This window comes from Ursus maritimus, unplaced genomic scaffold (assembly GCF_017311325.1).
Source record: "Ursus maritimus isolate PB19 unplaced genomic scaffold, ASM1731132v1 scaffold_6, whole genome shotgun sequence".
NCBI lineage: Eukaryota > Metazoa > Chordata > Mammalia > Carnivora > Ursidae > Ursus > Ursus maritimus.
In genome coordinates, this window is record NW_024426774.1 from 50975343 (window position 1) to 50991307 (window position 15965).

General features: G+C 44.3%; 1 protein-coding gene across 1 annotated transcript in view; it reads right to left on the bottom strand.

Moving 5' to 3' along the window:
* ANXA4 (annexin A4) overlaps positions 1–15965 on the bottom strand; it is a 61098-nt gene that overhangs the window by 23315 nt on the left and 21818 nt on the right. Inside the window, exons 2-3 of the mRNA XM_040623386.1 lie at positions 8487–8545; positions 3689–3776 (exon numbers count right to left, since the gene is read on the bottom strand). Of these exons, the coding sequence (XP_040479320.1) occupies positions 3689–3776; positions 8487–8489 (91 nt within the window). The 5' untranslated portion in view covers positions 8490–8545. The remainder of the gene's footprint in view (positions 1–3688; positions 3777–8486; positions 8546–15965) is intronic.

Sequence of the window (15965 nt, forward strand, 5' to 3'; positions counted from 1 at the left end):
AGTGAGTGAATTCCTTAACACAAGGCCCCGCAGTGACTAAATGTTCACTAAATGCTCACTGGGATTCTGCTTTACCCCTCCTCTGCAATTCTTTTCATGTCTTTTGGTTCTTCCGTATCTTCTATGTTCTTGCTTTTTCTTGCCTCATTTTTTTAAAAGATTTTATTTCTGGGGGCGCCTGAGTGGCTCAGTTGGTTAAGCAGCTGCCTTCGGCTCAGGTCATGATCCTGGGGTCCGGGGGTCCTGGGATCAAGTCCCACATCGGGCTCCCTGCTCGTCGGGAAGCCTGCTTCTCCTTCTCCCCACGCCCCTCTGCGCCCCCCTCCCCCTGGCTCATGCTCTCTCTCTCTCACTATCTCTCTCTCTCAAATTAATAAAATCTTAAAAAAAATACTTTATTTCTGTATTTGAGAGAGAGAGCAAGAATGGCAGAGGAGGGAAAGGGAGAAGCAGACTCCCTGCTGAGAGAGAGCCCAAAGTGGGGCTTGATCCCAGGACCCTGAGATCACGACCTGAGCCGAAGGCAGACGCTTAACCGACTGAGCCACCCAGGTGCCCCCTCCTCATTTTTAATCTTGCTATCATTTCCTCTGAGTCTTGCAACAATTCAGACTCTTAATTCACTCTGCACTTTGCAGGGTTTTTTTCCTTAATTTCAGTATAATTAATGAACAGTATTGTGTTAGTTTCAGGTGTATAATCCAGTGATTCTGCAATTCTGCACACTGTTCAGTGCTCACCACTAGGGTACTCTCAATCCCCTTCACCCATTTCACCGGGCACCTGCAGGGTTTTAACGGGCTGCTCACTGCTTGCACTGCGCTTTGAGATCCATAAATGTGTTTTTCATTTCCAAGCTATCTTTCCTGACCTCAGAGGGTTGTTCCCTTTTGAAAACTGCTGACGAATTCCCACTGTGCAAGATCCTACCAGAACTTCATGAGAATTACAAATTTTAAATGTCCTAAAATTTGTTTGCCTGTTTCTTGCACCAACTCTGACCAGGGGGGGCTTTATTCTGATTTTTCCAAAATAGGTCCCTTGTCTTAGTAATAGCTGGATGTTCACATATATCTGGTGAGTTGAGTTTTCTCCTTTCTCGTTGTTTAATCTGTATGGGGAATTGTGAGGGACTACAAAAGAGATTCTATTGGGATATTTCAAAGAGAAATGAAAAAAAATCTAGATTTACCATAGTTATTCTTTGTAAGATTAGAGATCCAGAAAAGTGTGAGCTGTAGGGAGGAAGCTATAGAACTTTGTTTACATATGTTAGGGACCTACTTTCTGTTCTCTTAAAAGAAAGAAAGAAAGAAAGAAAGAAAGAAAGAAAGAAAGAAAGAAAGAAAGAAAGAAAGAGGTATCTATCTACAACCTTCCTGTTCTCCTTCAGAACTCTCAGTGGGGGACGATCCATCTTCCCTCACCCCCGTTTCTATAAAAGGCACCATCCTTTCGTTCAGTCAGTCAGGTTTGAACCTTCAAAATAGATTTTTTTTTTAACCCTCTCTCATCCTCCACATTCAAATTTCCTGCCAAGGCATACAGAATCTAACTCTAAAAATCTTTTTTGCATCCATCCCCTCTTTGATTCCTACCACTACTACTCCAATTCAGGATTTTAGGGACTTAGACACATGTAATGTCTGTTAACTGGTATTCTTATCTCCTAATTGGTCTTTCCAGTCTTGCCAGATTCATTTTCCTAAAAAGAAAAACTCTCGGAGTGTCTGTCCCTCCCTGGCTCAGGAACACACAATGCCCCCCCCCGCCCCCACCGTCTGCTAGATTTACTCCAGGAACAGCAGTCTGGCATTTGAGACGTTCTACAATATCCCATTCACTGCTGTAAATATCCACACGAAAGGATACCAGGCAGCCAAATTCACAGACCTAGCTCCTGAATTATTGTACTCGGTCCAACTGTACTGCACTCCTTTCTCCCGACCTCCTTCATTCCAGTGAACGGGTTTGTATGTCCCTCTAGCCACTCCATAGAAGGTCATGATTGTGGCACTGGTCTCCTGGCCAATGCCTTTGGGCCATCCCCCACATGTCTGTGATTCTACAGGTGGCCTTCTCAGTAGCAACCCCAGGAGCTCCCTTTGGTACCAGCCAACTCCTGCTTTCTAAATACCTCCTGCTGCAAGCCACCTTTCCACGGATTTACCGTGACTTCCCTAGGCCTCAGCTAAACTAGAAAACGGGACAATGCTCACAGTCGTCCCGTGCCTTTGCTCATGCTATCCCATTCACCTGAAATGCGTTCTCTCTTGTCTCTATTGAAACAACTTATCTCGCAAAGCCCATCTCAATTCTGTATCCTCTGAAAAGTTTGGCCTGATGCCCCCAAATTAAATGTGATCTCTTGTCTGAACCTAATGGGAACTTATTTGTGGCCCTCCTATCACTATCATATTCTGATAGCTATTATCACATTATTGTAGTTATTTCGGTGCACGCCTTACCCATCTAGCCTCCGTAGACCCGTTGAACTAGGTTTTATAATCCTTGTCTCCTCCACCTGTCTGCCTCACATTGATCCCCACACAGTGGACATGACAAGAAGAACTGGTTGTCAAATGTCTCCTGACTTTTATTTTGAGAATTCTGAATGCCATGTGGCCCACATTCTGAATGCCATGTGGCCCACATTCTGAATTACGGGATTCTTGCCAAAGATTCTATACCAAAGAAGTAGGAGAACATGAAAATAGAGTGGGCCAAGCACATTTTCCATCTCATTTATGAAAAAGGGAAAATGAGGAGAAGGACGTATCGATTCAGAACAATGTTCCGTTCAGAGGTGGGCAGCAGGACAGGGGGACTTAAACTCCAGCTCTGGAGTCATACTGCCTGGGTCTGACTGCCTGGAATTGCCTAGAATCCTGACTCTAACACCTACCAGCTCTGAGATGCTGGGCAAGTTAGCTAACCTCCCTAAATCCCAACTTCGCAGCAGTAGAACAAGCTGTTGTCTGTTACTGTTCTTGTCGTGTTTGCTGCTAGTAACATTGGGGCTAAGTAAAACGAGCTCTTTGGGGGGAGAAAAATTGGGAAATAAGGCTTCATGATCAAATGTTGTTATCCAAATCACAAGGAGATTATAAATAGCAGCTACGAACTAAGGGCACTTCTCTGGCCAAAGGTTCACCCAGGCAAGAGCGGCCAGAGCACGCCCGCGTGACTACGCCCACCAGAGGCCTTTGCCCGCTGAGTGTGACTCATGGCTCAGTTCCACTTACTATGTGACTTTACTTCCCTGGGTCTCAGTTTCACATCCATGAAATGGGTTGAAAAATAACAAGAGCAGCCGCTGCTTTCACTACATTGCTGGGCTGTTGTGTACACACCCATCAAAATAATATCTGTGAAAGTGCTTTGTAAACCCTATGGCACTATACACATATAGCACGAACTGGAAAACAGATACATTTCTGAAATTTTACATATAGATTCATAATGTTCTCATGCAAAACAGATTTAAATGGAGAAATCCAGAATGAGCGCATTAAATGTCAATTCTGTAAGTAAAGGGACTAATGAATACCCTCCCGTCTAATTTGTCTTAAAAGCCGACTTCTTCCCACTGTATTTTCTTAGAGACCTGCTCAGTGGACACAGCACCCTCTGTGTGACTCCGTGATGCACAACACACAGGGCACCCTCCCCTCCGCAGGACGCTTACCAAGCCCCTTCATGGCCTTCCTCAGGGTCTGGGCATCTTCAGTGGCACTGAATCCCGAAGCAGCTTTGATGGTGCCTCCTTTGGCGGCCTGAGCACATAGAGAAAAGATGTGACTGAGCGTCTCCTTCAGCACACAGCACAGGTGCTGAGCACCTACTGTGGGCCAGACGTTCTTCTGGCTGCTGGGGATTCGGCAGTGAGCACGAGAGATGAGGCTCTTGCTCCCATGGGGCTGATGCTCTGGTTAAGGAGGAGGCAGACCGTAAACAAGCCAACGAATGAATACATACATGGTGTCCGGTGATGGGAAGTGCTAGGGAGCAGACAGAGAGGTCCCGGAGCGGCCGCTCTGAGTGGTGACATTTAGGCTAAGATCTGAATGACATAAATGACATAAAGCAGCCTGGACAGGCAAATATAGGGGGGTGCGGGGTGGGGCAGTGGTGGTGTTACAGGCAGAGGAAACAGGCAAGGCAAAGGGCCTGAGGCTGGAACTAGCTTGTATTCGAGGAGCAGGACAGAGGCCAGGGTGGCCCAAGTTGGTGTGGGCAAGGAGGACAGTGGTAAGCTACATTCCACTACCACCTGTGCAGTCATCTTGTCCCCCCCACCCCGACCCCCGAGAAAGGAACACATCAAACCTGAATCCCATCAAGCCCCTGGCCCAAATACCAATACAGAAAATAGGAGAGAGAGGGAAATGTCAACCCACAGCACATGGCTGTAATCAGCAAAATCCAGACTGTGAGAAACACTATTTGGTGAATGAGCTGGGTTCGTCCACAAATCAATTGCAAAGGGAATAAGAAAAGAGAGAGATGGTGGGGAGGAATAATAGCTTAAAAGAGATTTAAAAAGGCATATCAATAGTCATAATTTGGATCCTAAATCAACACTAAAAAACTGAGTTATGAGACAACTGGAAATCTCAACACTGACTTGATATTTGATGACATTAAGGAATCAGCATTAACATTTTTAGGTATGATAATGGTACTGTGGTTATATTTTATTTTTAACAGTTTTGATCTTATATAGATTGAAAGGGTTTACAGAGGAGAGGATAAGATGTCCAGAATTTGCTTCAAAATAACACAGGTCGGGGGAAGTAAGTGGAGATAAAGAAAAAACAAGACTGACCATGAGTTAATAATTATTGGTAGGCACACAGGGGTTCTTTTTAATACTTGGTCTACTTTCCTACATGTTTACACTTTTCCATAATAAAAGTTTCAAAAATGAAAAAGGAAGAAAGAAATCAGAGAGGTGGGCTGAGGCCAGAACAAGGCAGCCCTCAATGGGGTAAGGGGTTTATAGTCTGTCCTATGTGCAATGGGAAGCCACTGGCAGGTTTTAAGCAAGGGGATGAAGGGGTGTGATCTGATTTACATGTTAAAAAGATCTCTCATACTGCTGAAGAGAGAGGCAGAGACCAGATGAGAACCTGGGGCAAGCCCCACGGATATGATACTAGACGAGGGTGAAAGAGCTGAAGAGGAAAGAAACAGATGTAATTAATTACATTACAATGAGGTCATTCTGGAGTAGGGTGAGCCCTTAATCCAATAGAATTGGTGTCCTTGAAAGACACCACGCGAAGACACAGACATACAGGGACAACAGGACATGACGCTGAAGGCCGAGACTGCAGGTAAGCCTAGGACTGCCAGCAAACCCCCAGAAGCTAGGAAGAGGCAAGGAAGGAGCCAACTACAGGTTGCAGAGGGATCCTGACCCTGCCAACACCTTGATTTTGGAGTTCTGGCCTCCAGAACTGTGAGACAACGAGTTTCTATTATTTTAAGCCACCCAGTTTGTGGGACTTTGTTCTGGCAGCCCTAGGAAATTAATACAGGTACTTCCATTCTTTTCTTCTACTATGCATCAGTAGTAAGTAATAAGCACACTGGTGGCTTGCTGTCAAAATTCCAACATGGCCTAACTCAGCCGTTGGCTCCACTATGAGACAGCTTTCTGAGTGAAATGTTTCACAGGATTCTTTTGGAGCTTTACTGCAAAATTTTGGATGGTGCCCAAACGCTGCATTCGACTTTAACACAAACTGCATTGCTGAGGGATGTTATTGTGGGATTGAAATTAATATCTAACACGACGAATCGATGGAGGGATTTGCAAAGATGTTTCAGCTTATCCATTAACATTGTCAGTAACTCTTTCTTCCAGGAAAAAGATAAGCTCAGGAAACTTGTTCCTGGTAGGCCTACAGTAACCATATCGATCAAATTCCAGGGTGTAATGTACCGTTATCCGTTCTGGGAAGGCAGGGGATCCTGTCCCAGGAAGGCTGCTTGTGGCAGCAGGCAAAGCAAACAGGGAGGTTGTAGGGAAGAATTACAAAAATGAATGGCTAGACATAGGTGTTAGATCACTATTGATGAAATATTATTCAGGTATTAAAATAATCAGGAAGATAATAAATGTCAAAAGTTGGAATCCGATACAATGGAATACTGTAGGTCCACAACCCCCGCAGGGGCTTTTCTGGCGTCATCTGAAGCCGACCCCCATAGGCGGAGGGCACAGGGAGACTCAAGAGAGATAAGCCGCTCCATGTCGGTAGGTGGTGATTTTAACAATGGCAAAGGGAACTTACATACAAGGCTCGTCTTGAGCTGGCAGCAAGACAAATTGATCCCTGGACTCATGCTCAAAATCTTCAAAGTTTATAAAGAGGCCCTAAATGGGCTCAGTCGTATATACCGTGCAGCTGTCTCCAACCCCATATCACCGTCTCAAGATGATGGAGCAGGGAAGGTAAGCACCCCGTATTCCAAAGCCGGGGGGCCGGGGTGAGGAGCCTCCAACTGTGCAGGTCCAGCTCACTGGTCAGTCAGTGGTCACATCTTTTTTGATGACACTTCTCAACAAATACTGATCAGCAAGAAAAAGGCATGAAGGAACAAACCGCAGATACTCACAGCAACATGGACAGATTGCCAAAAATATAACGCTCAGCGAAAAAAGCCAGACACACACGAGTACATACTCTATGGTTCCATTGATAGGATGTTCCAGAACAGGCAAAACTAGTCTATGGTAATGACAATCAGAATAGTGGTGTATTTCTGGGGTGGAGTGGGGAGCAGGGAAGGGACTGACCTGAAAGAGGCGTAAAGGAACTTCCCGGAGTGAGGAAATGTTCTATCTTGATAGAGGAGTAGGTTACATGGTCCACAGGTTTGTCAAAACTCATCTACCAGTAACCTTAAGAGCAGTGCATTTCACTATATGTAAATTAAACACCTATTTTAAAAATATTGTAAATATTTGAATACAGTAGCTTTTAAAACATATTTTCTTTTTAGAAATGTATCATATGGTCATTATAGAGATCTGGAAAATTAAAAAAAAAAAGAGGAAAATCAACACACCCATAACTCCACCATCTAGAATAAATAATTTTAATATGCCACAAAATATAGTATTAACGTGTTAGCAAAGCAAAGATTAGGGTGAATATATAACTGTTATTTATGCTTGTGTTACTACTGTTTAAAAATCATTATACATGTGAGCAGGATCTAAAATAAAATGATGGAAAACAATTGGGAATTACAATATTGTGACTACTATGTGTTTTTTCCTACCCTTTAAAAATGTCCTTTATCTGTCCACTAAATAACAGTGATGAAGGAAAAACAGGTACTAGGAGGAGAGATGAGAGCAACTAAGGTAATTTTCCTCAAGTGGAGAGCACAGTAAAGGGTCACTAGGTTATAGGCTTCACATGTAGGAAGTCTGTGAGCTTATTGCAGACCAGAAGACTGTCCCATTAATTTTGAGTCCCCAGAGCCAAATACTGTATCTGGCACAACGCTGGGACCCTGTAAACATTTCGGAATAAATGTACTCTGTGTCCAGGGAGAATCAAGAAGAAATGAATTTTAAAATAAAGCATGGAGATTTAGGGTAGATATGAGTAAGGTTTTGACTGTCACGGATGATAAAGAAAATTCTAGAATGTCTAATGCAAGACAATGTTAAGAGTATATTAATATTCATTCAACATAGTTTACACCTCCATCTTCCTAGAGGAGGCCATTTAGGGCTGGAAGGATCTCTGGTTCCTCTCCGGGTATAAGATTCTATTTCTATTGTTCCTTCCAAGAAGACCAGGGATCAGAATCACCTGCCTGTTCAGATACCTTATTTGGGTGGGAGAAGGAGAGCAGATGGCCAGCCTCAGGTAGAGCCTGTTTGCAGCTAAGAGGCTCAGCTTCCACGTCAACACTGAACTTTATGGAACTCCCAAAGGGATCCAATTCCCTGCCTGTCCCAAAGATCAGATAATCGAGCTCTGAGGAGTCTGGTCACGGCCAGAAACAGGAGGCAGATGACAAGCCCATATGGCTAAAAACACCCTTCTTGACGAGCCTGAAATGATGTTACACCAAAATGTGGACGGCACTTGTCTCCCAATGGTAGGACCTGTGGGATTTTTAGTTTTTCCTTTCCATTTGCCCGGAATTTCTACAATGAACATGTAAGTACTCCCTCAGAGAGAAAACTACAACTTATTTTTTTATCTCTGGATATTGGAAAGATTCAAAGGATTCTCTTTTTGAGTTAATATTCAGGGTCAAGTTACTCACCGCCCCTGAAAGAAATTAAAATGGTGCTTGAAAAAAAAGAAAAAAAGAAACTACCTTTTCATTTATTTCCTCCTCTCTCCCCTCCAGTAAGCTAACAATCCTCTGTAAAGTCAACAGTCCCTGAATACACATCCCGTACCTCCCCGTGGCTGGCACCAGGTGGGGCCAGGCACTCCCCGTCTTACCATGGCCAGGACTCTTTCTGTTACCAGGATCAGAGTTCAGTCACCGAGCAGAAGTTCCTCTGTGATAAAAGCAGAAGGGAAATTATTGTGATGAGAGATCTGTCATTAAAATCATTAATCAGGATAACTTGTAGTTTGCAGAAGTTAAATAATTAGGAAATAATACCCACTGTCATCGAAAGGCCAGCTATTGATTAGCCAAAGATACAAAGGCCAGGTTAATAATTAAAGAGAAACTGCTCAAGCAAGCCAGTTTATGACTGCGACAAAATACTTTCTGACCTGCTCTTCTGTTTGGACATACACATTACAGAAATGATTCCTATCGTTTGTTGGGATGAAGTACGGTACTTGTACTCAAGGCAAACATGGATTCTGAACAGTAAGCTCTAGTGGAGCAGAAGAGGTGGCTCCTTGGAGAAGAAAGAGAAAGCAACTGCGGTGGGGAAAAGTGCGGCACCGCAGTCCGCGCACTGGGCGTGCGTGTGTGCGCATGCGCGCGTGTACGTGCGTGAGGACCGCCGGCGGCAAGCCAAACGATAGACCTATCGTTTCCAGATGACGACTTTCCCTGCCACCATCTCGGGATGTGCAGGTGCTTCTTCCCTCAAAGCTGCAGCCTTCCACACTCAGCTTTGTCCTCCGTTCTCTTCAGCAAGGATGCTCGATCATCACACATGTATTCGGTCATTCATAATGCAAGGAATGCCTTGACTCTGGGCCAGGACTCTTGGGTCTCATGACAGACAGGCAGACCTCTGAGGGACAGGCCAACAGACTTCCTGTTGCCATATCTGAGTCCTACAGAAAAGGCTGCTTTCCTAAGTATTTTGTTAGCTCCTTGATACTCGAAAGAATCATCCTGGAACCAGAAGCCTGGGCATCCCCTGGGAGCAGTCTCAGAACCCCCCCCCATCCCAGACCTACTGCCAGAATCTGCATTTTAACAAGAGTCCCCCAACATTTGTCTGCACAGTAGTTTGAAAAGCACTGGCCTAGGTCACCCTACCAAGCAGCACTTTTCAATTGTACCCCGAGAATAACTAAATCCTTTCCACTTCATTACTGATTGCGTCAGTCTGCTCACATTCATTTCATCTTCCAGCTCTCCTGAGGCTCAGCTCCATTCTTCCTTGTCTCCCATCACCCACTGCAGACTTGTCTTGTAACCACACAGGGGGTTCAATCCCTTCCTGAGGGGAATGTCAACTTGTTCTGGGGCCCAGCCTGAGCAAAGGTGGGAATGTGCAGTGGCCTCAGGGACAAGGAGAGGAGGCTGCCGGGCAGAGGGCTCATTCCAGGAAGGCTCAGAGATAACGCTGGAAAAGCAGGTAGGGAACTGATAGGCAAGGCCGGGTATGCCCAGCTGAGGCATGTGACTTGACAGTGTAGGTAATGGGAAAATAGTAGAAACCTTTTGGTTTTTGCAGACAAATGATATAACAAAAGACATGTTTCCTTCCACAAGACACTATTCTACAGAACAGACAGGAATGAGAGACAGGGGGTCAGGAAGGCTTGAGAAAGCACTAAGGAACACACAGGCAGAGGCAGAGACCTGGGTGGGGTGTGGCGCCTGGAACAGGATATATATAGGAAATACTTGGGAGAAATTCTTTACTGGATTTAGTGGCTCACGGCCTGTATGGATTTATTCAATCACCCAATATTCATAAAGTACCTCTATATTCCAGGCACTGTTCTAGTCGACAGAGATAACACAGTGGGTAAGACAAAGAATAGGACTTCAAGGAGCTTACAGTCTACCAGGAAAGGCAGACAACAAAGAAACAAATAAGTAAATAAGATTATTTCAGATATCAGTAAGATGAAAATACAACAGGACAATGCTATAGAACAGGGATCAGCAAACTACAGCCCACGGGCCAAATCCTGTTTTTTGTATGGCCTACAAGTTAAGAATAGTTTTTGTATTTTCAACGGTTGGCAAAAAGTCAAAAGAATATTTCATGACATGTGAACGTTATATAAAATTCAAATCTCAGTGTTCATAAATAAGGACTCACTGGAGCCTGGTTATACCCATTTGTTTACATATTATCTATAGCTGCTTTTGTGCTACAACAGCAGAACTGAATGGTTGTCACAGATTATATGGGTCGCAGAGCTGAAGATATTTAGTATCTGGCCCTTCACAGAAAAAATTTGCTGAATCCTGGGGTAGAGGATGACGTGATCAGGTCACTGGGAAGGAGCGAGCCTGGACAGGGTGCTAAGAAGACATCTGAGCTAAGACCCATGAGAAGAGGCTAGCTATTCAAAGTGCTGGAGGAGAACTATTATAGGTAGAAGGAACAGATAATGCAAAGGCCCTGAGGCAGCAATGAATTCACTGCGCTTGAGGAATCAACAATAGCATCGTGAACAAGGATCAGAATAGCATGAGATGGGGTTGGAGTAGGGTCAAGGCTATCTGTGGGGGCAGGAAGGGGTGTTTCTCATTTGGCCAGAATGTGCTAGGAAAAGCCAAAAGCAGGGTTCTTTGAGGACTTAGCCATGACTTTGTCTGGAGGCCCTGTTTCACATCATATGAATGATCAAAATGCGCCAATATCCCTCATTCGGTATAATTTATATGTGAGTTGGATGGAGTTTCTGCTAATCGGTGGACAACCTAGCAGACCCAGCTTTAAGGAGCAAGGGCCCTCTCTTTGTTTTCACATAGTTTTGTAATATGGTAATCCTCCCTTATCTGCGGTTTCAGTCAACTGTGATCTAGAAGCAGGTGATTCTCCTTCTGAAATCAGGTCAACGGTAGCCTAAGGCTACTTCACAACACCTTTATCATTCACCTCCTTCATCTCATCACACAGCCATCTCATCACAAGAAGAAGGGTCATCTCATATCATCACAAGAAGAAGGGTAACTGCTGGGGTGCCTGGGTGGCTCAGTCAGTTAAGCGTCTGCCTTCAGCTCAGGCCATGATCTCAGGGTCCCCCCCGCTCATGATCTTTCTCGCTCGAGCTCTCTCTCGCTCGCACTCTCTCAAGTAAAAAAATCTTTAAAAAAGGAGGGGGGAGGGTAACTACAGTACAGTAAGATATTTTGAGAGAGAGACCACATTCATGTAACTTTTATTATATCATTAGGATTGTTTTATTATTAGTTCTTGTTAATCTTAGATTCTTACGGCGCCTAATTTATAAATCAAACTTTATCATAGGCATGTATGTATAGGAAGAAACAGCATGAATAGGGTTCCATACTACCTGTGGTTTCAGGCATCTGTTGGGGCTCTGGGAACGTATACCCCACAGATAAAGGGGAGCTGCTGTAGATAACAGCAAGTAAGGAGGCAGGGAAGGGAAACACCTCCCCCAAAGCCAGTCTTCAACATAAACACTTCCAAGCCTATTGACCATATCAAGAAGTGGAAAAAAAAAATGCTTGAGCAAAACCTTCTGGAAATACTGAGAGTCATTATTCAATGAGCTAGAAATAATTTACTGAAGGGAAAAAAATGTATCATACTTGAACACAGGGTGCTTTTAGCCAGAAAATCTATTTTGAAACTTGGACAGCACACAGCTTAAGTCCATTTATATAGAGACAGCTGTTGTATATTTGTTATTTACTAGCACGAAACAGGTTTCTCAACAGATCATAGAAATGAATACAGGAAATGGTACCCCTTGATTCTGTCATCAGATATCAGATAATACATTACTGGCAGCGTGTCTGGCACCTACTAAGGTGTGAGGAACTCGAGGCAAGGATGGGTGGGGAGTGGAAAGGAGGGGAAGGAATCACTCAGACCACCCCCTGGAACAGAATTGCCAGAGGCCTCTTCTTAACTGCACAAAATGATCAGCTCCCAAAGATTGCCACGCCCTTCTTCTGGAAGCTCAACCTCTCAAAGTCCTCCCACGTTCTCCAGCCTGAAGAGCCAAGGACTCTTTATAGGAACCTTTTCTGCCTCAGCTTCCTTGATCCATTCACTCTTTCTCTCTGAAGGCCAACCTACAAGTCCAGAAACTCAACAGTATCACCAGGTTCATAATGACTCAGACTTTGTGTTGGGGTTTCAGAAGTGTCTTTGGCTGCTCACAGGTGGGGCAAAATAATTCGCAACTGTGCCTCAGTTTTAGGAAAGAGGCAAACCCACCCAGGTTTGACCTTAAAAGCATCAGGCCTTGAAGATGAGAAGATGAAGACTGAAGGGCCCATATGTTAGCACTAAAAAAATCTATGGGTTATGCAGTCGGGGCGGGAGGTGGGGAGGGACGGGACTGCAACTTCTTTATAATATCTGAACTCTACAACCAGGGCTCACAATAGGGCTCCTGAAAATTTTAAGACATAGTTGTAGAGCAACTGAAAGAGAGCTGGGAATATAACATAAGAGACCTATCCTAAAAGCAGTTACATAGGGAATACTAAGTTATACATAAGTTCAACTTATTGCAGAAAAGATTACAAAAACTTTCTGTAAGTAATTTATGATGGATTTACAAGAAAAATGAGATATGTCGATAACAGATCCATATCGCTTTCTTCTTGGGTGTGCAAAAGGATCATTTTTACACCATTCCACAAACTGCCCTATTGTAACACTGCTAGAAATACCTCAAGTGTAAAGTTCCTTATGTCCTTACGGCAGATACAAGGAACAAGGACCTCTGATTTCATGCAGTATTTCAGGAGGTCGTACCAGGAGGTAACAGTGTGGTGGATTCCTTCCCACTCAGCCAGAATTTGGAAAACAGGAAGATTAGATTGTTTCCTGCGCATTAGACTAGCAAAATCAGCAAGTAACCATCAAAACAAAGATATGCAAATTCATTTCAACGAGAAAGAATGGCTCCTGACCTAAGGCCAGTTTGCTCAAAGTATCAGCATATTTAAAGAAAGACACCGTGCAAGCTCCACACAAAATCCTCAGAGAGGCTCACTTTGAAATATTCATCAAAGCCCGGTTAAGGAAAGGGCGGCTTGGCTCTAGATCCAATGGTCCAGGATCAGATACTTCCCACAGCTGTGTTATCTTAAGACCCTTTGTTCTGATTCCGCGATTGCCAAGCAACCCCTGGACTAGAGTTCGGCTTCCCACATGGGCCTGTCTCCAAAGTACGGGAGCACAAGGATTTTTGTCTCAGTAATGATTACATTCCTTTTTTTTTTTTTTTAAGATTTTATTTATTTATTTGAGAGACAGAGAGAGCACACGCAAGGTGTACATGAGCAGGGAGGGGGGTTGAGAGGGAGAAGCCGACTTCCCTATGAACAGGGAGCCAGATGCAGGACTCGATCCCAGGACCCTGGGATCACGACCTGAGCCGAAGGCAGATGCTTAACCGACTGAGCCACCCAGGCACCCCATATATTTCTCAATGTAATAAAGATATTATCAGCATGTGTGTGTTTGTATTTGAGGGCATGTGTGGTGAGCCTGTAAACATGACCCTGTCCCTGAGAGCTGAACCCCTTCTTAGTGTGCCCATGAATGCCACTTCTCTGGTCCTGCTGGAGGTGGCACTGAATTCACCCCAGTACTGGATGCTCCCTTGAGATCCCACCCTAACTTGGTGGCCTCCATTCGGATTCATGACGTTGACCCAGGTCCCAGGAGGGGCAACCAGGAAGCTCATTAGGAAGGGATTCGCTGTCCTTGTGGCACAGTCTTGCTGAATCCCTCCCTTCCCTGGAAGATCACATGTGAGTGAGTCACTCACCATTTTTCTTTGGTACGGGGTTTCATTTTACATCTCACAGGATGACAAATTTAAACTTCCAGCCTGTGGATTTGTGGAGGGTGCGCCCGGGCCCCACCCAAGCACCGAAGGCTTTCAAAACTGTCTATGAAATAGGAAAATGAATGCAACCCTTTTTCCTTGGAGCTTAGATCCTTCAAAACGAAAAGGAAGTTTTGTTGCTGTGATGGGGTTTGAGTCTGGAGAAATAAGCATTTTCAAACATTTAATCAAAGGCAAAGTGTGTACGCCAAAGGAAGGCTGACAAATTTGGAAACCTGAGGGCTAAGAATCTTGGGGAAAAATCTATTGTAACCCCACACGTTGTAGCAAACAGCTTATTGACAGTCTTTGGTCCAAATTTTAGCCACTTATTCACAGCATGGTGGGGCACAATAATAATTTCAATCCACAAATAATTTTAAAACATGTGTTTCACATACAATTTAAAACATCCCCACTACTTCTCTGTTATTTCCACATCATGCCAAAGTCTACTAAAGCCTTTTCTCTACTCCAATGATTCCTTTGTCAAAAAGGCAGGGGGAAGGTACATTTATTAAGTACTCCTCCACATTATCTTAGTTAATCTACCCAATAACCTTCATAGTCACAACTATTACCGCCATTTTGCAAATCAGCTGGATGATATAATAATGAAAACTGGCTGTGGTGAGTTCTCTATTATATCAAGAGATAAGATTAGAAAAATAAAAAGATAGCTGAGGTGGTCTAAATGCTTGCTGAGCCAGGGGCTGGGTCCGTCCTCTCAGTTCAACACTCACCTTGCTGGATGTCTCTGTACTTCACATAATACCTCGGTTTCCCCAGGCACAAGCTTCGAGTAGCGGCACAATCAAAGCATATTCTGATAAGCTTTGTAAATGTGTAGCTACCCTCCCTTGTTTCTCTGGCTACTGTATGCAGCTTGCACAGAATAGTTCTTCGGGTTTTCCTAAGTGATGCTCTTTTTGTTATCTGAGCAACTCCCAGTACCACGTGTGGACTGCAGACCCGTGGCATTCTCATCGGCTGGTCTTTTGTTGGTAGCGGTGTTTTGTTTTGTTTTGTTTAACTCTTATGCTTCTTAATTGCAAAGAAACCATTTGGATTCCCCTCTTCTCAGGACAGTGACCACAGAAACAAGAAGCCGGTGTACTGGTAATGCTGATTATCGCTCACAATCATGGGACTGATAGGATAGTTTCACTGATGTTTCATGCACATTTGTTCATTCTTTCATTCAACAAACAGGATCAGAATGCCTGCCCCACGCCAGGTACCATTTTAGGTGCTAAAAAGCATACCTTAATTTCCACCTATCTACCCTTATGCAGAGATATCTGCTATGTCATGTCTGTTCAAGAGTAGTCTATCATTTAAAAAAGAAATCTTGGGGACACCTGGGTGGCTCAGTCGGTTAAGCATCTGTCTTTGGCTCAGGTCATGATCCCAGGGTCTTGGGATCAAGTCCTACATCAGGCTCCTTGCTCAGCGGGGAGCCTGCTTCTCCCTCTGCCTGCTGCTCCCCCTGCTTGTGCTCTCTCCCTCTGACAAATAAATAAATCAAATCAAATCAATCAATCGATCGATCTTGGAGGCTGCTAGAGATAACTCCATTGAACTTTCTTCCCATTGCAAGGACCTTCTACCAAATCTTCCCAAATGGTAGTCATCCTCCCTCTGGTTATGGGGCTCATCCTCCAACAGGCTCTGCTGCTGCTGGGTAGCTTAGCATCGGGAAAGCTAGCCTTGTATTCCTTGCTC